Source organism: Anolis carolinensis, chromosome 1 (genome assembly GCF_035594765.1).
Source record: "Anolis carolinensis isolate JA03-04 chromosome 1, rAnoCar3.1.pri, whole genome shotgun sequence".
Taxonomy (NCBI): domain Eukaryota; kingdom Metazoa; phylum Chordata; class Lepidosauria; order Squamata; family Dactyloidae; genus Anolis; species Anolis carolinensis.
Window position 1 is genome coordinate 363,819,857 of NC_085841.1, and position 24,127 is coordinate 363,843,983.

Consider the following 24,127-nt stretch of genomic DNA (forward strand, 5'->3'; position numbering starts at 1 on the left):
CTACTTTTTCTGTCAAATTTGTTGTATAACATGATGTTTTGGTGCTTAATTTGTAAAATCATAACCTAATTTGATGTTTAATAAACTTTTCCTTAATCCCTCCTTGTTATCCAACATATTCACTTATCCAACATTCTGCCAGCCTGTTTATGTTGGATAAGTGAGACTCTACTGTATTAATATTATTATTTCTTGATTTAAGGCGTTGGCGTGATGTGATGAGCATCCTTGATCTGGAAATCTGAAATCCTCCAGTAATTCAGTAATTCTGTAATCAGTAATTCTGTGTAATACATTTCTTGTTCCTGGGTGATAAATGTCATTTCCAATTTGGCTGTGTCATAAAAACATGGAAAAAGTTTATTAAACTGCAAAAACTTTGTTTCTGTGGGACACAATAGTTGGATATCTCATTGAGTCTCAATAAATTCAGCATAGTTTGTGGCCACAAAAACAAAGTTTCTGGAGTAGAACAACTACTTCCAAAGTAAGGACTGCACTTTTAAACTGGAAATAACACTTTCAAACTAGGAACAGATACCTTTTCTAATTTTGTTGCATAGTGCAATGGATCAGTTGGGTGGCTGAGATAGTGATACCTTTGCTTTCTGGGAATATTGGCATTTTTAAAACCATGTCCATTGATTCCTAATGTTTTTAATCTCTTTTTTTCCAGAGAGTGTACTACCTGTCCTTGGAGTTCTATATGGGCCGGACTTTGCAGAACACGATGATCAATCTGGGGCTGCAAAACGCCTGCGACGAGGCAATTTATCAGGTAAGGGGGATTGGGGGACATCACTGCTTTGGATTTCAATGCTAAGGGTTGCCAAAGGCCATCTAGTCCAACCCCTGGCTGTACAGCAGGTAGGGGCAAACTTGGGTTTCACCCAGAGTTTTAATTTTTAATCTAGTTTTTAAATGTAGTATTCATGCGGCCCGCTCTTGTTATATTGCTGTTTCGATCTTATGTTGTACTGTTTATTTTATGTAATGTATTATTTAATTGTATTATGTTATGGTTATATTGTATTGTCTTGGGCATGGCCCCATGTAAGCCGCCCCGAGTCCCCATTGGGGAGATGGTGGCGGGGTATAAATAAAGTTTTATTATTATTATTATTATTATTATTGGGCCCGCCGGGTGTTTTGGACTGTAACTATATTGAATTCTATGGTTTTGCATGGATGTGGCATTGGGGCTGTGCGGTGGTGCTGGAGATGTGCAGGGATGGGTGTGTTGTTTTGTGCTGTATGCAGGGGAAGGCATTTAATTTCGTTGCATAATAGCACAATGACAATAAAGCTATTCTATAACTTTCTCAGTCTCAGAGGAGGGCTGTGGCAAACCTTCTCCCAAAAGCATGCCAAGGAAACCATAAATTTCAGAAATATCTTTAAAGATAGGCAAAGGTAAAGGTTTTCCCCTGACATTAAGTCTAGTTGTGCCCGACTTTGGGCGTTGGTGCTCATCTCCATTGCTAAGCTGAAGAGCCGGCGTTGTCCGTAGACACCTCCTAGGTCAGTGATGGCCAACCTATGACACGCGTGTCAGCACTGACACGCCTAGCCATTTTTGCTGGCACACTGCCGCATGCAGATTGATTGGATGACTCATGTCTTTTATGGCCAAATTTAGTGTGATTTGGTCCAGTGGTTTTGTTGTTTACTCCATGGGAATTATGCACATTACATACATACATACATATATATATATATATATATATATATATATATATATATATATATATATATAATCATTCTATTATTCTGTTATTATTGTAGTATATTGTTATATTATTACTATTATATTATTATTATATTATTCATTATTCGTGACTACATTGAAACTAGAATAGAGAGAAATCAGCGTGGAAACTGCAAGAGGTACCATAGATTGTTGTACATAGAAATAATGGTAGTAAATAGTTTTTGATTTATTAAATACAGTTATATATTACAATTATATATTTTTGTTATTTAAACTATATATATTGTGAAATTATGGGTTTTTTTCTTGGAAGTGACACACCACCCAAGTCATGCTAGGTTTTTTGGTGAATTTTGACACACCAAGTGCAAAAGGTTGCCCATCATTGTCCTAGGTCATGTGGCCATAGGCATGATTGCATGAAGCGCCATTACCTTCCCACCGAAGCGGTACCTATTGATCTACTCAAATGGGCTCGGGCTGTGGCGCAGGCTGGAGAGCAAGCCAGCTGTAACCAGCTGCAATGAATCACTCTGACAAGGAGGTCATGAGTTCGTTTGTCTTGTCTTTGTTCTATGTTAAAAGGCATTGAATGTTTGCCTGTATATATAATGTGATCCGCCCTGAGTCCCCTTTGGGGTGAGAAGGGCGGAATATAAATGCTGTAAATAAATAAATAAATAAATAAATAAATTTGCATGTTTTTGAACTGTTTGGTTGACAGAAGCTGAAGCTAACAGCGGGAGCTCACCCCATTCCCCGGATTTGAACCACTGACCTTTTGGTCAGCAAGTTCAGCAGCTCAACGGTTTAACCCGCTGCACCACTGCCCCCTTATCTTTAAAGATACACAGCAACAAGTGGAGTGCCGATGCTCCTTGGTTGCAAAGCGAGCGCTTCCTCCCTTCGCCAGAATGGCCAAACAGGATATTGTGGTTCTGCGCATTTCTCTTGCACATTTCACCTTCCCAAAAATGCGACTCCAGCTTCAGCTTCCCCTTTAAAGAATGAAAGGGACGGGAGGGATGCATAGGAGGTCACCTTCACAGCTGGAAACTATTCCCATGTTGGCATAATAACGGGAAGTATGTTTTGTAAATCTGGCGCAGTGTGGACGTGAGCAATTCCACGCTGTGCTGGAAAAGCCCCAATGTTGTCAAACCTTTGCCAGGTCCAGCTTGTCATAACCAGTTCAGACAGTCTGGATTCCGTCCTCTTTTTTCCCCTACGAATGACCCTTTTTGTTGCCCCACCAAGGAGTATTGGGATGGTTGTATGTTTTCCGGCTGTATTCTCTCCTGACGTTTCACCCACATCTATGGCAAGCATCCTCAGAGGTTGTGAGGTATGGAGAAACTAAGTAAGATAAGCATACAGTCTGGAAAACATACAACAACCCTGTGATCCCGGCCATGAAAGCCTTCGACAACACATTGAACATCTCTACAAGGAGACATTGCTCCAAGACACAAGGAAATTGGAAAAACTAAGGACCAGGAAAGCACATCTGCTGCAGTACTCTCTGGATGGGGGTGAACTACTACAACTCCCAGAGTTCCGGGGCAATTGCCGCGAAACATCTGTCAGCATCCACAGCAGGCAATGTTCAGTCTGTGTGCCAAGTTTGGTCCAGATCCGTCATTGGATGGGTTCAGTGGTCTTTGGATGGAGGTGAACTACAACTCCCAAAATAAAGACCCCTTCCCATAAACACCTGCAGCATGTTCAGTTGGTCATGAGGCTTCTCTGTGCGAAGTGTGGTCCTGATCCATTGTCGGTGGGGGTCACTGTTTCTCTGGTTGCAGGTGAACTATAACTCCCTTTCCCCCAAACTTATCCAATATGTTGTATTGGTTATGGGGGCTCTGTGTGCCAAGTGTGGTCCTGGTCCATCATCGGTAGGGTTCAAAGTGCTCATTCATTGCAGGTGAACTATAAATCCCAGTACCTACTACTCCTAAATCTCCAGGCCAATTCCCCTCCAAACCCACCAGTATTCAAATCCGGGCATATCAGGTATGCATGGCAAGTTTGGTCCAGACCCATCATTGTTTGGGTTCATAGCGTTCTGGGTGTAGATGAACTACAACTCCTCTACATTCCCTAGTAAGGAGTCACAGTGCTCTGACTTGATGCAGGGTGAAGTACAACTTCCATCATGAGGAGTCAAGCCCCAAAGTCCTGTAGTAAGTTTAGTTGTAGGTCAGTTGTGCTCTATTTGTTATGCAGACAGATTTGAAAGGGAAGGGCAGTAGGTGGGGTCATGCAAATTCCACAGCAATGGAGAACCCTGGGATGCCTGCCTGTGGTGGAAGAAAAAGCAAAATCTAGGATGAAATGGTTCCCAAATGAAAGCATTCCTTGGGTGGTGGGCCATAGTGTTTGGGAAGGACATTGGCAGGGGCTGGGCTACATGTTCATGGAACTCACTGTAACCGTAATGTCAGTGAAAAAGAGTGTGACTTGCTGGCTTTTCAGACGTGGAAGCTATAGCCTGTTTGTGGAGGCCGGAGGTTGTCTGTGTGAGTGGACACCCGTGCCACATACACACATACGGGTTTTCACTTTTATTATGGACTACCTTGGGGACCCGGCGGTGCCCGGGTCATTTGAGAATGGTATTATTTGTGTTTTAATATTATGTATTCTGTTTGGAGTGGGCGAACTACAATTCCCAGAATCGTGTGGTGCGGTATTCTGTGGATGGGGGTGAACTACTGCAATTTCCAGATTCCGGGGGCAATTGTCCCGAAATATCTATCAGTATTCACAGCAGGCAATATTCAGTCTGTGTGCCAAGTTCAATCTGTGTGCCAAGTCTAGATTTGTCATTGGCTGGGTTCAGTGGTCTTTGGATGGAGATTAACTACAACTCCCAAAATCAAGGCCCCTTCCCACAAATACCTGCAGTATGTCCAGTAGGTCATGAGGCTTCTCTGTGTGAAGAGTGGTCCTAGTGCATTGTCGTTGGGGACCAGTGTTTATCTGGCTGCAGGTGAACTATAACTCCCTTTTCCCCAAACTTGCCCAATATGTTGCATTGGTTATGGGGGCTCTGTGTGCCAAGTGTGATGCTCATTCATTGCAGGTGAACTATAAATCCCAGTACCTACTACTCTTCAACTTCCAGTCCAGTTCTCCTCCAAACCCACCAGTAGTCAAATCTGGGCATATCGGGTCTGCATGGCAAGTTTGGGTTAATAGCGTTCTGGGTGTAGGTGAACTACAACTCCTCTATATTCCCCATTAGGAGTGACAGTGCTCTGACTTGATGCAGAGTGAACTACAACTTCCACCATGTGGAGTCAATCCCTAAATTCCTCCAGTAAGTTTAGTTGCAGCTCAGTTCTGCTCTGTTTGTTATGCAGAGAGATTAGAAAGGAAAGGGCAGTGGGCGGGGCCATGCAAATTCCACAGCAATGGAGAACCCTGGGATGCCTGCCTGTAGTGGAAGAAAAAGCAAAATCTAGGATGAAATGGTCCCCAAACGAAAACATTCCTTGGGTGGTGGGCTGTAGTGTTTGGGAAGGACATTGGCGGGGATGGGCTTCATGTTCATGGCGCTCGCTGTAACCGTAATGTCAGGGAAAAGAGTGACTTGCTAGATTCTTAACCCTGGGAAGTACAGTAGAGTCTCACTTATCCAACACTCGCTTATCCAACGTTCTGGATTATCCAACGCATTTTTGTAGTCAATGTTTTCAATATATCGTGATATTTCGGTGCTAAATTCATAAATACCGTAATTACTACATAGCATTACTGTGTGATGAACTACTTTTTCTGCCAAATTTGTTGTCTAACATGATGTTTTGGTGCTTCATTTGTAAAATCATAACCTAATTTGATGTTTAATAGGCTTTTCCTTAATGCCTCCTTATTATCCAACATATTCGCTTATCCAACATTCTGCCAGCCCGTTTATGTTGGATAAGTGAGACTCTACTGTATAGCCTGTTTGTGGAGGCCGGAGGCTGTCTGTGTGAGCAGACATCCGTGCCACATACACATCTACAGATTTTCGCTTTTATTATGGATTTAGATTTAGATTAGATTATTATTAATAATAACATAAATAATAGTAATAATACTAGCAGCAATAATAAGGGTAATAACAGCAATAAAATTGGGGATGTGCAGTCTACAGATGCATGCAGGTCTACTGAATTTTTCCGCATTTTTGATTTCCAAATTGCCGTTCGATTTTCTATCTGTTAGCCAAACCTGCATAGGCTAGTCCTACCCAAACTATGCAACTCCTCCCAGGACAAATGATGCCTTTTGGAGATATGTCCAAGCTTGTGTGCTCTTAAACCGACAACATTTTCAAGTCTGGACAGCTAAAAGATTGCCATCTGGCGTCCCGTTTTCATACCTTCCAACGGTCTCGTTTTAGCAGCTACAATTAATCCTCTTCCACTTTTAAATTGTCCCAGTTTGTCTTTCGTTCTCCTCTTTTGTCCTCAGCTATGGATGCATCTATACTCTAGAATTAATGCAGTTTGGCACCACTTCAGCTTCCATGGCTCAATGCTATGGAATCATGCGAGCTGTAGTTTTACAAGGTCTTGACCCTTCTCTGCCAGAAAGCTCTCATGCCTCTATAGGCTACAACTCCAAAGGCTTTCTTAGCAGTTAAAGTGGTGCCAAACTGGGTTAATCCTATAGTGTAGATGCACCCTTAATCTTCAAAAACCCACAAACATTTTCTTTCCTTTTTAAATGAAAAGTCCAAATGGTTCCTGTTCTTTGAGAAGAGTGCCTGTTGACCTGTCTTTTATTTGACAGGGTATGTTATACATTTCTGCAGAGTTCCAGAAGAACAATGATCCAGTTTTCTCCTTGTTTTTCCAGCTGAAATCATATGGCACGATAAAGAGACAAATTTGTTGTTTGTTCATTAGGATCTCCCAGTAAGAGGACAGTTGGATGAAGTGTTTATATTTTATCATAGGGTTTAATTCTGTTTTAATATGGCATTTATTCTTTGTAGGTCTTAGATTACAAGGGTTTGTCTCAATGTTGTGAGCCATTTGAGGTCTCTATCAGGAGGTAAAAGCAGAACATGATGATGATAATGATGATATACCTTCACATATACATACATTGCCTTTTGTATTGGCGGATTCTGAGAGTATCTAATTTCTGTTTCCATGTGGTTTTCTAGCTTGGCTTGGACATCGAAGAGCTGGAGGAGATTGAAGAAGATGCCGGTCTGGGCAACGGAGGTTTGGGAAGACTTGCAGGTAAGCTGTGATCAATTTCTGCTGAGAATAGGTTGGTCTGATATATTGATCTACACTGTTGAATTAATGCACAATGGCTCAAGCTACAGAATCTTGGCAGTTGTAACATGGCGAGATATCAGATTGAAGGCCTTGTAAAACGACAACACTTGCGATCCATAGCGTTAAGCCAAACAGTAATTGTTGAAGTAGTGTCCAACTGTATTAATTCGACAGTGTAGATGCACCATAGAAGATGGAAATGTGGAGAACCTCATTCAGGTAGTAGTAGTAACTAGTAGTAGTAGTAACAACAACAATAGCAACGGCAAAAGCAATTGCAAAAGAGAGAGCGCGAAATATCAAACTATTCCTCCATCTTGATCCAGTGGCTTGGCAGAGCATTGGCATTCCAGCTTTTTGGAATATGCTGCAAGGGAGTCTGGACAAGAGCTTGAAATCTTACCAAATGATGGTGTTTTGATGCTGAAACAGATGTAGATCTCTGCAAACATTGGAAAGGTGTAGATTAAAGGTAAATGAATGCAGTTTGACCCACTTGTAGATTAAAAGTAAATGAATGCAGTTTGACCCACTTGTAGATTAAAGGTAAATGAATGCAGTTTGACCCATTTGAACTACCATAGCTTAACGCCATGGTTATGTCTCCAATTTTGGCCCTTCAGTGGAGTTTCTCTTTCAACAGCCTGCTTCCTCGACTCGATGGCAACGCTTGGTCTTGCGGCCTATGGCTATGGGATACGCTACGAGTACGGCATCTTCAACCAGAAGATCAGAGACGGGTGGCAGGTAACTTAGATGCTGGCAGAGGAATTGTTGAAGTCCAAAACACCTGGGGGGCTGAAATTTCACCATGCCTGGGTTACAGGCAGTGGTGAAACTCAGCACCTAGATGTACAACTGGATGCATCTATACTGTCGAATTGATGCAGTTCGACCCCACTTGAAGCTCTTTGCCATCCAGTTGGAGCTATGCAACTGGTTGGAGGTGTCTCCTGCACATTCACAGGACACAAGCCACAATCTACACCTTGATACTTTCCCTACCAAATGCCCATTATGATATTGTAAGACAATTTCCTTCAATGGTGTCACACCTCAGAATAGTTCACCTTGCTATAGACACCCAGTCACACACAGGAGAAAGTCTTTTGTAGTTTTATTGAGCAAAATCAGATATAAATCAAAGCAGGCAGTAATAAAGTCAATGGAAATCCAATAGTTCATAAGCCATAAGAATCCACAAGTCCATAAGCCAAAACAGTAGACGATAGATCCCAAAGAACAAAGGCCCAAAGGTTTCAAAGATCCAGGAACAGGAATCTTCTCTTAGTCATGAAGCAGGAACAGCCACTCAGATGAAGCGAGAATTTGCTTTGACAAAAATCTATCTCAAAACACACACTTTTAAAAGCAACCCAAAAATGCATTTCTCTTTCCTGTGGAGGCCTCTCTCTTCCTCACCAACCTTACACTCCTACGAGGCTGAACTCCCTTCCATAACAATCGGTCCGCCCTAGATAATTCAAGGTTCTCGTTATCTTGCACCTGAACCGGGGCTGAAGACACCGGGGCTTGAGACATCTCTTGCTCATTAATTCCCATGGGAATGTCATTCTGGCTGTTTTCTATGGCCTGTGGGGTCAACAGTTCATTCTGCTCAAGCTGCATTTCTCGAGCCTCTGAATCAGCCTGTATCATTCCCATTCCCAAGCCATCATCCTGAAATTCATCCTGCATCCCATCATCTGGCTCTTGTATCTGAAACCCAGAATCCCCTTCTTCATCCTCACTCTGGCTATGCTGTGGCTGAGTCACAACAAATGGGTCCTGGCACAGGAAGAAAATCAGACAGAAAACCCAGTCTTGTGAGATATGTAAAAAACAAAGTTTATTGTTATCACAGCTATGATAAGGCAAACAGCCGTACACACCCTAAAGGTCTGTATCATGCAAATGGCCATCGCAACGTGTGCAGTTAACAAAGAATATATATCTTGGCTTATCTAAAATTGATCAATGGCTGAGGGTCTTCCTCACCTTCCACACCCACTTGGCATAAGTGATACCTGTGACCTCACTTGTTGATTTCAAGCTAACTTTTGGTCTTGGAGCTTTCTGGAGAAAGGCACCAGCTCACAGGAAGGGAGGGGCATATGCAGAGGCAAAGCCACATAGGAAAAAGTTTACTATTTTCTGGCTTATGGTCCCTTCAATATGATCCCCATATCCACTAAACAAGTATCCCCAGTTCTATTTATCCATAAAATATGATGATTCTAGGCATTTTCTATGTCCTCCAGTGCCACTCTGTGCACATCCTTGGGCCAGAAGTCCTTCGTTTCAATAGGGTTCATTACTATTCCTAGTTTCATGTTTCCATGCAAAGTCCAGAACTTGGATACGAGATCCACACAAAGTCCAGGAATGTATCTCCCACAGATATGGGGCGTTATACTGTATATTCGTGCATTGATTAATTTAGAACTGTGTGTGTTTTCTCCCATTAGAGTATGGTGTCGGTAGGAAATAGTCTTAAACTTCAGAAATCTGACACATGTGCATACATAAGGCACATTGGAGTGCATCTACACTGTGGAATTAATGCAATTTGGCACCACTTGAACGTCTGTGGCTCAATGCTATAGTTTTACAAGTCCTTTTAGCTTCTTTGCGTAAAGAGTGTTGGTGCCTCACTAACTACAACTCATAGTGTCTGAAGAAACCATAAGGACCAATCATAACACAGCACAACAACAATAAAATTTCCTGGTGTCTTGGTTTTTAGGGGTGCTGATTCAGAAAATTGCATTGAATAGATTGCATCAGCTCTGGTTTCTTAGATACGGTTATCATGGTTTTATATGGGTGATGGCATATGTTTTATATCCCAAAAACTAGAGCCAATGGTGCCAATTTTGGAACCAGCAGGGTCAAATGCACCCAGAAGCAGGGATAACATTTGAATCTCCTTGCGGAGATAAAAGCAAGGTATTAGTAAACATAACAACAACAACAACAACAGTTGAAGAAGAACTTGAAAATAAGAGGGTCTTCCATGGTAGGAAGGTGGGTTGGATCCCTGAACTAAGAAGATGAAGCTTGGCATGAAATATACCTCCTGTCAGGAAAAATGGGGTAGGACTACAAGGGTTGAATGAAAAGTAATGCCTCCAACCTTCGTTATTTGGGTTTGGATGGGAATATTTTAATAAATCATATGCAGAAATAATCCTTAGAATGTGCTCTTTAACTACCACTATTCACTTTTCCACATAATCACCAGACAATTGGATACATTTCTGCCAACAATGAACAAGTTTTTTTGAAGACGTCACGGAAGAAGTCGACACTTTGTTTCTGCAACCAGCATTTCACCGTTCCCATCGTGCAAAGATCTTCCGATAGCCAAGCAAAGCAATAATGTGACCCTCACGTTCTTGTGAAATGCCAATTTTGCTTGAAATTTCTCTCTGAGTGATATGACGATCGTCCTGAATCAATCTGTCAACCTGTTGCTTGTGGTTGCTGTCACAGGACTTCCAACTCTTTGTTTGTCACGCAAGTCAGATGTTCCCACCTCAACATCTTTAAACTTACCCAATGATGCACAAGACTCATATCAACACAATCACCATAAACAGCTTGCATTCTCTGATGAATCTCCTTTGGGGTGACACCTTCTGCTGTCAAGAATTCAATGACTGTATGTTGCTTAAGTCGCATGGACCAACCGTCTGCACGGGGTTCCATACTTTGCCCTTTAACAACACAACCGTTCAATGCTAAGGCTTCCTGCCAAATGGAACTGTAGAGGAGACTCTACTGAACAAGCCCGGACCTGCCGCATACCAGGACTGCCATCTTTTGAGGAGTTGCCAAGGTGGAGGCATTACTTTTCATTCAACCCTCGTAGATGGCCTTCCAGGTCCCTTCCAAATCTGGAATTCTATGATTGTAAAGAAGTCTTAAGGCATATGATCATTAGGAAGGACTTAGATGTCCACCTCAGTCTAGAGTGGGACACTCCATATGAAGTTTCTCATGGAAAAGTTTATAACGGAAGGAGGGAGATGCATAAAAGAGCCAGATTTGTGAGGCTTCTTTCTTTGATAATTTTCTCCCATCAAGGGCAATGATTAATAGAGGAGAGTCGGGTGAATGGATAACCCTGGCCCCAAAGGAGAGATTACAGAGTGGAGTTGCATTGGATGAGCTTGATAAGAGTGGCTTCTTTGGCGTAGTTTGGTTGCATCATTTCTAAACACACTTTTGTCCATGCGTCCATGCAAGGGAATCCTCAGGTGCAAAGGGCAAGTTGGGCTAGGCGAGAGGAGGGAACCTGGCATTTCAAAAGCTGCATCTACCTATTTACTCAAATCTAATGCTCAACTTTTTTTGGCTAATCATTCTTGCCAAAATGAGGGTGCACGATGCATCAGATTCACGTAATACAGTCATCTTAGTGCTGAGTCAAAGCGGAAGCTGCTTCAGGAGCTTCTCTTTGAGGGACATCATCTCTCATTTAATTGCCCTGACTCAATACTATGCAATCCTGGGATTTGTAATTTGGTGAAGCCTTGTAAAAGAACAACTTTCATTACTTCTATAACTTTTCATAGCTTTCAATAACATTGAGCCAAGACAGTTAAAGTGGATTCATTCTACAGCATAGATCCAGCCCAAGGTTTTCTCTTCCGTTGCTGGAAACTTTGGTGTCCTAATACTATTATTTTTAAAGAAGGAATTCTAAACAGGCAGATATTATAATGTATACCTTTTTGGCCAAATTGCAAAGAGTCCACTTTTGGCCACTGCACATTACATTTGGTAGAAAGTACAGTAGAGTCTCACTTATCCAACATGAACAGGCCGGCAGAACGTTGGATAAGCGAATATGTTGGATAATAAGGAGGGATTAAGAAAAAGCCTATTACATATCAAATTAGGTTATGATTTTACAACTTAAGCACCAAAACATCTTGTTTAACAACAAATTTGACAGAAAAAGTAGTTCAATAGGCAGTAATGCTATGAAGTAATTACTGCATTTATGAATTTAGCACCAAAATGTCATGATGTATTAAAAACATTGACTACAAACATGTGTTGGATCATCCAGAACGTTGGATAAGTGAGACTCTACTGTACTGTTTTTGCTTTCATGGTTTTGGAAATTGGTGTGCGCACTAGATTCAGTGGCACATTATGTTGCGGATTGATGATGATCAGTGGAAACTCTTACGTCACTCAGGTTTGCAGAACAAACAGGCAGGAACTGTATTGATTCCAAGAGATCAGAAGAAAAACAGTAGTATTCACAATGGCCCCTCTGGTCACTTACAGAAGTCCACAGTCATAAACAGTCCTTTTTCAGTCCACAAATCTGCTTCAGTGAAGAATACAGTCCTGGTTCTTCACCCTCTTTTCTCAGCAGCAAACAGGCCTCAAAATAGCAAGACCTCTCTGAGTACACATCTCTCTTCACTGGCAATACTCAGTCATTACAGAAAACTTGTCCAAACTGGTTCTGCAGCAGCAGAACAGAAACAGTACCAAAACCAATCTCCAGGTCTTTCAGGCTCAGCCAATCGGCTTCATGCACTTCATTTTCCTGTTAACACACACGGCACAGTGCCTTTGCAAACCATGACACATTAGATTCGAGTCAATACGGGTAATAATGTAGAACAACTGCAGTTTGACACCACTTCAATTACCATGTCTCCTAGGAGTTGTAGTTTATTTATTTATTTATTTATTTACAGTATTTATATTCCGCCCTTCTCACCCCGAAGGGGACTCAGGGCGGATCACATTATAACACACATAGGGCAAACATTCAATGCCCATAAACACATCAAACAGAGACTGAGAGACACACACGCAGAGGCAAGTTAACTTTCTTCTGAGGGGATGTTCGATTCTGGCCACAGGGGGGAGGAGCTGCTTCATCATCCACACTGACGGCACTTCCTCATACCAGGTCGTAAATTAGTTAATCTTGCCTCCCCACTTTTTTTTATTAGTGGTACCTTATCTCCTACTTGATAGATGCAACTATCTTTCGGGTTGCTAGGTCAGCAACGAGCAGGGGCTATTTTTTATTTTTAATTGACGGGTGCTCACCCCGCCACGGGCTGGCCTCGAACTCATGACCTCATGGTCAGAGTGATTTAAGGCAGCTGCTCAACAGCTGCGCCACAGCCCGGCCCCTAGTTTAGTCAGGCAGTAGCACTTTTTGGGCCAATTGCAAAGCCTTCTTTGCCAAACTGTACTCAATTACAAATCCCAGGATCGCATCGCGTTGAGCCAGGGCGGTTAAAGTTGTGTCAAACTGCATTATGTCTGCAGTGTAGATGCACCCTAAGCTAGGTTTTGGAATTCTACTCTCCAGGACATGCTAACTGTCATATTTTGGGATATTTACTCCCTATTTCCTCACAGAAATATCCTGCCTGAGGCTCTGATGGAAGCATAGGAAACTCAAGTGGCTTTTAGTGCTGAACTCAACCTTTTTTTGCAAGAGGTCTTTAAAGTGACACTGAATAGGAGCCTGTTGGGACTTCTTTGCCAGGGGTTGGATTAGATGACCCTTGGGGTCCCTTCAGCTCCATGATACTGTGATTCATTGTATTGCTTCCATTTTACAGGTGGAAGAAGCTGACGACTGGCTAAGACATGGCAACCCCTGGGAGAAAGCCCGCCCGGAGTACATGCTCCCCATTCATTTCTATGGAAGAGTGGAACACACCCAGACCGGCGTCAAATGGGTCGATACTCAGGTATATGATGGAGAGATGTGCCTCTGAAGGGTTTATCTTATGACTGGAGGTGGGATGGAAGGAACTCTCCACAAAGGCATTTTTGGGGACATTTTTGCCACATTTGGGCTGCTTTGCAAGTTTGTTGTGGAAGAAAATGCCTGGTAGGGATGGTGCAATGGTGTTGGTGGCTTCCCTATCAGTGTGGCAATGAATGGGAGATGGGTTTTCATCTCAACTCTTAAGGAGCTATCCAAGATGCTCCCAATTCATTCAGTACAGGTCCTTTCAAGTTCGTACTAAAACCCAATGGGTATAAGAGTCAGCAGCTGACATTGTGGTGGGCAAGGGAACCATGCAATCTTAAGTGCTTGGGATTGTGCTTGGCCCAGTTCCAAATTTTAGATTTCGTTAAGAGATCTTTGGGTCTCCTTGTGGAAAGGAAAAGTGGGGCATAAATAAGCATAATAATAATAATAATAATAATAATAATAATAATAATAATAATAATAATAATACCACCAGTTTGAAACCAGTCCTATATCTTGTACAATATATCTTTCACATAGCATGATAGGCCATTGAAAGCCCAACTGTTGAGAACCACTGCAGAGGAACCCATCTCTGGTTGCATCTGCACCGTACAATTAATGTAGCTTGACACCACTTTATAACTGCCATGGCTCAGTGCTATGGAATCATAGGAGTTGTAGTTTGGTGAGGCGCCATCACTCTTCGCAGAGGAGGCTGGAGATCTTGGGAAACTACAAATCCCACAATTCAATTAATTAAGTCTGACATCACTCTAACTGCCATGGCTCAGTGCTATGGAATCATAGGAATTGTAGTTTGGTGAGACGCCATCACTTGTTGGCGTGGAGGCTGGAAACTTTGGGAAACTACAACTCCCACAATTCAGTTAATTAGTTTGACACCACTTTAGCTCTCATGGCTCAGTGCTATGGACTCATAGGAGTTGTAGTTTGGTGAGGCGCCATCACTCATTGGCAAGGAAGCTGAAAACCTTGGGAAACTACAACTCCTACAATTCAGTTAAGTTTGATACCACTTTAACTGTCATGGCTCAGTGCTATGGAATCATAGGAATTGTAGTTTGGTGAGACGCCATCACTTGTTGGCGTGGAGGCTGGAAACTTTGGGAAACTACAACTCCCACAATTCAGTTAATTAGTTTGACACCACTTTAGCTCTCATGGCTCAGTGCTATGGACTCATAGGAGTTGTAGTTTGGTGAGGCGCCATCACTCATTGGCAAGGAAGCTGAAAACCTTGGGAAACTACAACTCCCACAATTCAATTAATTAAGTCCGACACCACATTAACTGCCATGGCTCAATGCTAATAATGGGAGTTGTAGTTTGGCAAAGTGCCATCACATTTTGGCAAGGAGGTTGAAGGCCTTGGGAAACTACAACTCCCACAAGTCAATTAATTAAGTTGAACACCACTTTAACTTCCATGGCTCAGTGCTATGAAACCATAGGAGTTGTAGTTTGGTGAAGTGCCATTACCCTTTGCAGAGAAGGCTGAAGACCGTGGGAAACTACAACTCCCACAATTCAGTTAATTAAGTCTGACACTACTTTAACTGTCATGCCCATGTATTGTAAGGTCTTTTCTGCCCACAGGTGGTCCTGGCTCTGCCTTATGACACCCCGGTTCCTGGCTACATGAACAACACTGTCAACACCATGAGGCTGTGGTCGGCTCGGGCGCCCAACGATTTCAACCTCCGGGACTGTAAGCACTGGCTATATCACGCATGGGCAAACTTGGGCCCTCCAGGTGTTTTGGACTTCAACTCCCACCATTCCTAACAGCCGGTAGGCTGTTAGGAATGGTGGGAGTTGAAGTCCAAAACACCTGGAGGGCCCAAGTTCTATACTACTCATATCACACCAAGTTACACACCAAAAACCCATTTAATCATTCTGCAGCTGTGTGACCACATGTCCATTAGAACTGTATTTTACAGTTTTTCACAATAGCATTACAGCCAATGCATTCCTGTCTTAACAATGCATTATCTATCTAACATTGTTCACCATATGAAAGATGAAGGATCCCATGGTCCTCCAGATTTGGATAATAATAATAATAATAATAATAATAATAATAATAATATAGGGTTGTTGTATGCCTTCGACAACACAATAATAATATACTTTATTTGTATTCTGCTCTATCTCCCCGAGCGGATTACAGAATACATATATGGCAAACATTCAATGCCGGTATACAATTAACAACAAAGACAGACAGTACATAGAGACAAGGCTTTTTTATTTTTATTTTTTCATCTCCGGCATCTGGAGACTATATTTGACTCGGCCATGGAGAGGTGCTGTTGTTCCATTTTTCCATGTCAAGGAGCCTGTTGTTCATGAATGTATTCCCGTCAAAATTGCTGGCTTGTCTTCAGGGCGCCTTTTTACCACCTCGCCAAAGCGGTACCTATTTATCCACTCACATTGCTGTTTTCAAACTGCTAGGTAAGCAGAAGCTGGGGCTGACAACAGGAGCTCACCCCCACCTGCAGCTTGAACTGCAGCTCCTTCTGGCCAGCAAGATTTTCTGTAGCTGGCGGTTAAAACCACTGTGCTAACCGTGGCCCCGGTTACTTTTTAAAACTTTTTTAAAAACTTTTTAAAACTTTTTTTAAAAACTTTTAAAAACTTTTTAAAAAACTTTTTTAAAAACTTTTTAAAACTTTTTTAAAAACCTTTTAAAACTTTAAAAAAACGTTTAAAAACTTTTTAAAAACTTTTAAAAACTTTAAAAAACTTTTAAAAACTTTTAAAACAACTTAAAAACTTAATTTTTTTAAAAAAAACTTAAAAAAAACTTTTTAAAACTTTTTTAAAAAGCTTAAAAAACTTAAAAACTTTTTAAAAAAACTTTTAAAAACTTTTAAACTTTAAAAACTTTTTATTTATTTATTATTACTTATTTGCTCCCCCAAATGCAAAAAAAAAAAAAAAGGGGGGGGCATTTTGAACACATGAGCCCACTGAGGTCAACATGGTCAAAGACACAAAGGGCTTATCTTTCTTATACTAAATTGTGCTTCCACTGAACTGCCAATATCATTTGAATGACATGCTCAGAACTTGGAAAAGTTACTTTTAGGACTGCAACTCCTAGATTGGAGTCCATTGGCCATACTGTAGTCCTTGGCCATGCTGGTGATTGAGTTTGGGAAGTTGCATCTCCAAAAAGTAACTTTTTAAAGCTCTGCGGCACAATTGTGTAACCAATAGCTAAAGCAGGTATTTGAGATCCAGATTTTGCTTGCTTGTTGTGCTTTTTTCTGACCTATGGCAACTCTAAAGGTGTTTTCTTGGCAGAATTTGTTGCCTTCCTCTTAGGCTGAGAGAGTGCGACTTGCCTAATATATTTATTTGAACGTATGTCTCGCCTTTCTCTTAATAACATGCTGAAGGTGGCCTGCTCCAAAGATTAAAACTAAATGCAACTAAAAAAACAGTTTAAAATGCAATATTTTGAATATATGCTCTTGAAACACTTTTTTTAAAAGCTAAAAACATGTGAAAGACAGCATTGAGGAAAAAAAGTAGAGTGTTCTCACATTTCATAAAACTTTTCTGCAGCAATGCGCACAACTAAATGAAAGGTGCTTTGTGTCTTGGGAATGCTTTATTGATTCCACGTTTATTCAAATGCAGTCTTTTCATTCCAGTTTTACAATTTGCATATTATCTTTGTAACTGTGTTGATGGCAAGGGCAGAAGAAAGGCTTTGTTTGCCAGCTCTGTTGTCCAGATATGTCTCTCTCAATATCCAAACTCGCATAATTTAAAAAACAAATAAGCGGCAAAGTAGTTGTGATCTTTATCTTGACACCTGCAGCCTTAAGCTGTTGCAAACATATCTATTTGCTGTGAGTTTTCCGGGCTGTCTGGCCATGTTCCAGAAGCATTCTCTCCTGATGTTTCACCCACATCTATGGCAGGCATCCTCAGAGGTGGTGAGGTCTGTTAGAAACTAGGCAAGTGGAGTTTATATATCTGTGGAATGATGTCCTGGGTGGGAGAAAGAACTCTTGTCTGTTTGAGGCTAGTGTGGATGTTGCCATTGGCCAGCTTGATTATCATTGAATGGCCTTGCAGCTTCAAAAACTGGCTGAATTACTGTCTGGGGGAATGCTTTGTTGGGAGGGGAATTTCCGTCAGGAAACAATCAGGGCCAGCTAACACCTCCCAACAAAGGATTCCCCCAGGCAGGAAACAGCCAGGCTTGGAAGCTGCAAGGCTATTCAGTACTATGTTATTGTTTATTGATGTATGTATGTATTTATTTATTCATTTACATCACTTTTACCCCGCCTTTCTCTCCGAGGGGACTCAAAGCGGCTTACAGTAAATAGGCAAAAATTCAATGCCTAAAAACAATGTAAAAACAACAATTCATATAAAACAATCTACAAAACAACAATTCAATGATATAATCTGAATGTATAAAATAGTATAATTTTGTATTCATAGTCGTTCATTGGCTAGGTAGGCAGAAAATTGGTTTGGTTTGAAGCTAACGATCCTTTTTATGTATGTATTTACTGTGGATGTAATAGTGTGTTTTGTTTACAATCTCCCTCTTTCTCTTTCTAGTTAACGTTGGGGATTACATCCAGGCCGTCTTGGACAGAAACTTGGCTGAAAATATTTCCCGAGTCCTGTACCCGAATGATAATGTAAGTCCCTAAGAAAAATGAGTGTTTCGGGTATAATATATCAGGCATGGGCCAACTTGGGCCCTCCAGGTGTTTTGGACTGCAACTCCCACAATTCCTAACAGCCTACCGGCTGTTAGGAATTGTGGGAGTTGCAGTCCAAAACACCTGGAGGGCCCAAGTTGGCCCATGCCTGATTTATATTTATTTCTATACTAGCTGTGCCCGGCCACGCGTTGCTGTGGCCTTTTCTGGTGGTGTTGGTGAGAAATTGTTGAGGTAGTGGTGGTATTGAATGTCTGTTCTATGGTTGTCTTTATGTTTAGTATGCACACTGAAGTGGATTATATGGCAGTGTGGAGTCAAGATAATCCAGTTCAAAGCAGATAATATAAGATTCTAAATGGGTTATATACCTGTGTGGAAGGGCCTTGAGTCTACACTGCCATATAATCCAGTGCAAATTAGATAATCTGTGGAAGAAGCCTAAGTGAGGCCTAAGTCTGCCTGTCCCCTGGGCTGAGTAGGTTGCTAGGAGACCAAGTGGGCGGAGCTTAGTCTTCAAACTGGCAGCAATTGGATAAAAACTATTATTCCTCTCCCTCTAATTAGTACTTTATTTTTCCTTTCTTTTTGTTGTATCAACCTAGAGCCGTGAATGATGGGTTCTGTTGTCAAATTTCGAGGTTGGGGGGCTTGTAGTTTTGTCGTTTTGTCCGCTGCCCTGATGCCATCACTCTTTTATATATATAGATATGTGTAAGGAAGCTGCTGACATATTTATTGCTCTAAGCAAAAGCCCTGACCTCCGTTCAGGACCAAACATGGAAGCAATCCGATCCGAAGCTCATAACTCTGGAGAAACATTTGCCTGATGAAAACACACCAATAAAAGACCAGGGAATGGGTTTTGTCATGGGATTTTGGGCTGGGACCCAGTCTGCTTAGGAAAATGTGCGATTGGAAGAGAACTAGAGTCACCCTTGACGTTCTTAATTCTTATTCTAGAGTGAAAGATCCGTAAATTCTTGATCGTTCTGTTATTATTTTGAAAAATACTAATATTAAAACATCACCATGGCCTACTTCACAGCTTTTGGGATTTGGGTTGTACACTTCCAGAGAGGGAAGATGAAAGTGGGGCCAGGCTGTGGCACAGGCTGGTGAGCAGCCTGCTGCAATAAATCACTCTGACCATGAGGTCATGAGTTCGAGGCCAGCCCGTGGCAGGGAGAGCACCCGTCAATTAAAAAATTAAAAAAATAGCCCCTACTCATTGCTGACCTAGCAACCCGAAAGATAGTTGCATCTATCAAGCAGGAAATAAGGTACCACTTATACAAGTGGGGAGGCAAATTTAACTAATTTACGACATTGGAATGAGGAAGTGCCGTCACAGTGGATGATGAAGCAGCTGCTCCCCCCTGTGGCCAGAATTGAACATCCCCTCAGGAGAAGGTTAAATTGCCTCTGCGTCTGTCTCTGTCTCGGTTCTATGTGTATATGGGCATTGAATGTTTGCCCTTTATGTATATAATGTGATCCACCTTTGGGGTGAGAAGGGTGGAATATAAATACTGTAAATAAATAAATCTATATATATATAAGGGTAATGAAATTTCGGCCTAGGACAAAACTACACATCCCAGAAACACTAAACTTGGCAGCACAACCCCTCATCCATGCCTCTACGTTCATACAACAAAAAGCTCCAGCTACTCCAGAAAACGGCCAGGCTTTGAGACTGCAAGGCTGTTCACTGCTATTCCACCTGGCCAACAAAGGATTCCCTTAAGCCACAACAACGCGTAGCCGGGCAAAGCTAGTAAATAAATAAAGTGTTAATGCTATAATGGTGCATCTACGCTGTAGATTGAATGCAGTTTGGCACCACTTTAAACAGCTATGGAATCCTGGGAGTTGTAGTTTTACAGGGTCCTTAGCCTTCTGTGCCGAAGATAATTTAGATACAAGGCTTTACCCAACCTTAGAGCCAGTATTGCTGTGTTGGGTTGCCATTCCCAGTATCCCCAGTCTGCATGGCGGATAATAATGCATAGTGATGGGAACTACTGTTCAATAACATGTCCAGACCCAAACTAGATTAAACCTAAAGAGCACCGAGAACTATGTCAATAAAGGTAATGAAATTTCAGCCTAGGACAAAACAACAAAACTACACATCCCAGAAACACTAAACCTGGCAGCACAACCCCTCATCCATGCCTCTACGTTCATTCAACAAAAAGAAAAGAAATATAAAGTCCTAATTAGAGGGAGAGGAATAATTGTTTTTATCCAATTGCTGCCAGTTAGAAGGCTAAGCTCTGCCCACTTGGTCTCCTAGCAACCCACTCAGCCCAGGGGACAGGCAGACTTAGGCCTCACTTAGGCCTCTTCCACACTGCCTATAAAATACAAATTATCTGCCTCTAAGTTCATACAACAAAAAGCTCCAGCTACTCCAGAAAACGGCCAGGCTTTGAGACTGCAAGGCTATTTGCTGCTATTCCATCTGGCCAACAAAGGATTCCCATAAGCCACAGCAACGCGTGGCCGGGCAAAGCTAGTATATATATATAGTTGTATTCTCGTATTCTCTGTCAATGGATTCAATGGCCCTTTGAAGGCAACCATAAAAATGAGTTTGACACCCCCAATCTAAGGATATACTTGTATACTCAATTCTAATGCGCCATCGAATCCAATGTGCACCTACTGATCTATACAGTAGACACATAATGCTGAAAATTGGGTTCCAAAATTATTTTCCAACCAGTAATTTCCATGAGTTGCTTTTTCTTTGTTGCATTCCTATGCCTGTCTTTCTCCCAGAGTTGGAGGGGAGTAACATATACATTATTATCTATATATATAAAAGAGTGATGGCATCACGGCGACCCACAAAACAACAAAACTACAGGCCCCCCAACCTCGAAATTTGGCAACACAACCCATCATCCACGCCTCTAGGTTGATACAACAAAAAGAAAAGAAAAATAAAGTCCTAATTAGAGGGAGAGCAATAATTGTTTTTATCCAATTGCTGCCAGTTTAGAGGGCTAATATCTGCCCACTTGGTCTCCTAGCAACCAACTCAGCCAAGGGACAGCCAGGGTTCAGTTAGGGGACAGGCAGATGTAGGCCTCACTTAGGCTTCTTCCACAGATTATCTAATTTGCACTGGATTATATGGCAGTGTAGACTCAAGGCCCTTCCACCATACTTCGCCACAGCAACGCGTGGCCGGGCACAGCTAGTATGCATATAAAGAACGAGATGGATAGGGTTTTTGGGCATGATTTAGCAAGAGTTTTGAAGCGTTTGACGTTGTCCTGTTTGACCCTTGCGCTCGCAGCCGGCCTGCCTGGTGAGGAGAAACGCCCGCTTCGGTCTGTGATTTTGGTGCCCGGCCTGGCAGATTCGTTGGCTTCCCTTCGTTTGTGGCTTTGCACTTGCTTAGAGAGCATTGTTTTCTGGCCTGGTTTGCATTGAGATGCAAATCTGTGTCCCCTTAGAAGCAGAAAGAGAGCATGAAAGAATGCTCTTCCATGCTTTCAAAGGACTCTCCTTGCATGTAGAAAGGTACCATGAAAGGCAGGAGAATTATTTTCACCTAGCATTTATTATTATTATTATTATTATTATTATTATTGACATAAAGACAGAATATGACACAGCAAACAAGATCTATATGTTGGATTTCGTATCACAAAATCACAAGTCGAACACTTCCCAAGCGTTTAGGACTGTGTGATGATTATTATGATTAATCATTATACAGTAGAGTCTCACTTATCCAACACTCGCTTATCCAACATTCTGGATTATCCAACGCATTTTTGTAGTCAATGTTTTCAATACATCGTGATATTTTGGTGATAAATTCGTAAATACAGTAATTACTACATAGCATTACTGAGTATTGAACTACTTTTTCTGTCAAATTTGTTGTAAAACATGATGTTTTGGTGCTTAATTTGTAAAATCATTACCTAATTTGATGTTTAATAGGCTTTTCCTTAATGCCTCCTTATTATCCAACATATTCGCTTATCCAACGTTCTGCTGGCCCGTTTACGTTGGATAAGCGAGACTCTACTGTATTTATATCCTGCTTTCCTCTCTTCAGTGAGAATCAAAGCAGCCTTTTGGTAACACTATTTTTGTTCCTGGGTTATCAGTGCCATTTCCTAATTTCTTCTGTCATAAAACATGGAAAAAGTTTATAAAAACAGCAAAAAAAAAATTGTTTTGGCAGGACATCCTGCTATAACACATTTCACTATAATTTTCCAGTGAATATCTCATTGAGTCTCAACCAATTCAACATAGTTTGTGCCACAAAAACAAAGTTTCTGGAGTCTGACAACTACTTGCAAAGTAAGGACCGCACAATTAAACAGGAAATATCACTTTCAAACCAGGAACAGATTTTTTTTTCCCAAATTTTGTTACATGGTATAATCCAATTTTAAAGCAAGCAACCTAGATTCAGATACTGGATTATATAGCAGTGTAGACCCGGCCTGAGAGTCATTCATCATGTCGCCAAGATTGAAAACAGGAATATGTCCACTTGCTGTCGGTGTGTGTGTGTGTTCGATTCCCGCAGTGTTTAAACTAGTGCTGAAACACAAAAGCTGCTTCCCACCAACGAATCTTCCGCCTCTCAAAACCACAGGAAGCAAAGCAAAGGCATGAAACCCAAAACCTTTGGCTAAAATCCTTCATTGAATTGTCTGTTTGGATTCTCTTCCCCCCTAAAAATGTTTGGATGGTGCTGACATTTCTGATTTTGGTGGCCATCCGTTTCAGCTCTAGTTCCTGATCGCCTTGATACTCAATTTAAAACCTATTTTGGCTGAACCAAATATCCCAAATTGTTTGCTAATAATAATAGTAATATCTTTATTTATATCCCGCTCAGGTTGCGGTGAGTTTTTCGGGCTGTATGGCCATGTTCCAGAAGTATTCTCTCCTGACGTTTCGCCCACATCTATGGCAGGCATCCTCCGAGGTTGTGAGGCACCTCGCAACCTCTAAGGATGCCTGCTATAGATGTGGGCAAAATGTCAGGAAAAAATGCTTCTGGAACATGGCCATACAGCCTGGAAAACTCACCACAACCTAGTGGTTCCGGCCATGAAAGCCTTCAACAATATACCGTATATACTCGAGTATAAGCCGGGTTTTTCAGCCTTTTTTTAGGACTGAAAAAGCCCCCCTCGGCTTATACTCTGGTGAGGATCCTGGTTGGCTTATAGAATCATAGAATCATAGAATAGTAGAGTTGGAAGAGACCTCATGGGCCATCTAGTCCAACTAAGAAGCAGGAAATCACATTCAAATCGCATGGCTTATATTTGGGTCGGCTTATACTCAAGTATATATGGTACATTTATTATTTTTCTCTATTATTATTGGTATTACATTTATTATTTTACTCTATTAATTATTGTTATTATATTTATTATTTTACTCTATTATTATTGTAACTACTACATTACTCTATAGTTATTATTAATAAATGTATTATTTCATTCTGACATTGTTATTACATTTATTATTTTACTGTATTTATTAGTATTTTTACATTTATTATTTTACTCTATTATTATTATAAGAATACATAAGCACATTTACATTGAAGAAGACAAGAATAATGATTTAATCAGAAGTTGGACTGTCTTAT

The 24,127-nt window shown here is 41.3% G+C and overlaps 1 protein-coding gene across 1 annotated transcript in view; it reads left to right on the plus strand.

Annotated features, from left to right (window-relative positions):
• Positions 1–24,127, plus strand: part of pygl (glycogen phosphorylase L) — a 107,040-nt gene that overhangs the window by 30,921 nt on the left and 51,992 nt on the right. The window contains exons 3-8 of the mRNA XM_062968698.1: positions 677–778; positions 6,879–6,957; positions 7,643–7,746; positions 13,611–13,742; positions 15,371–15,482; positions 18,371–18,453. Of these exons, the coding sequence (XP_062824768.1) occupies positions 677–778; positions 6,879–6,957; positions 7,643–7,746; positions 13,611–13,742; positions 15,371–15,482; positions 18,371–18,453 (612 nt within the window). The remainder of the gene's footprint in view (positions 1–676; positions 779–6,878; positions 6,958–7,642; positions 7,747–13,610; positions 13,743–15,370; positions 15,483–18,370; positions 18,454–24,127) is intronic.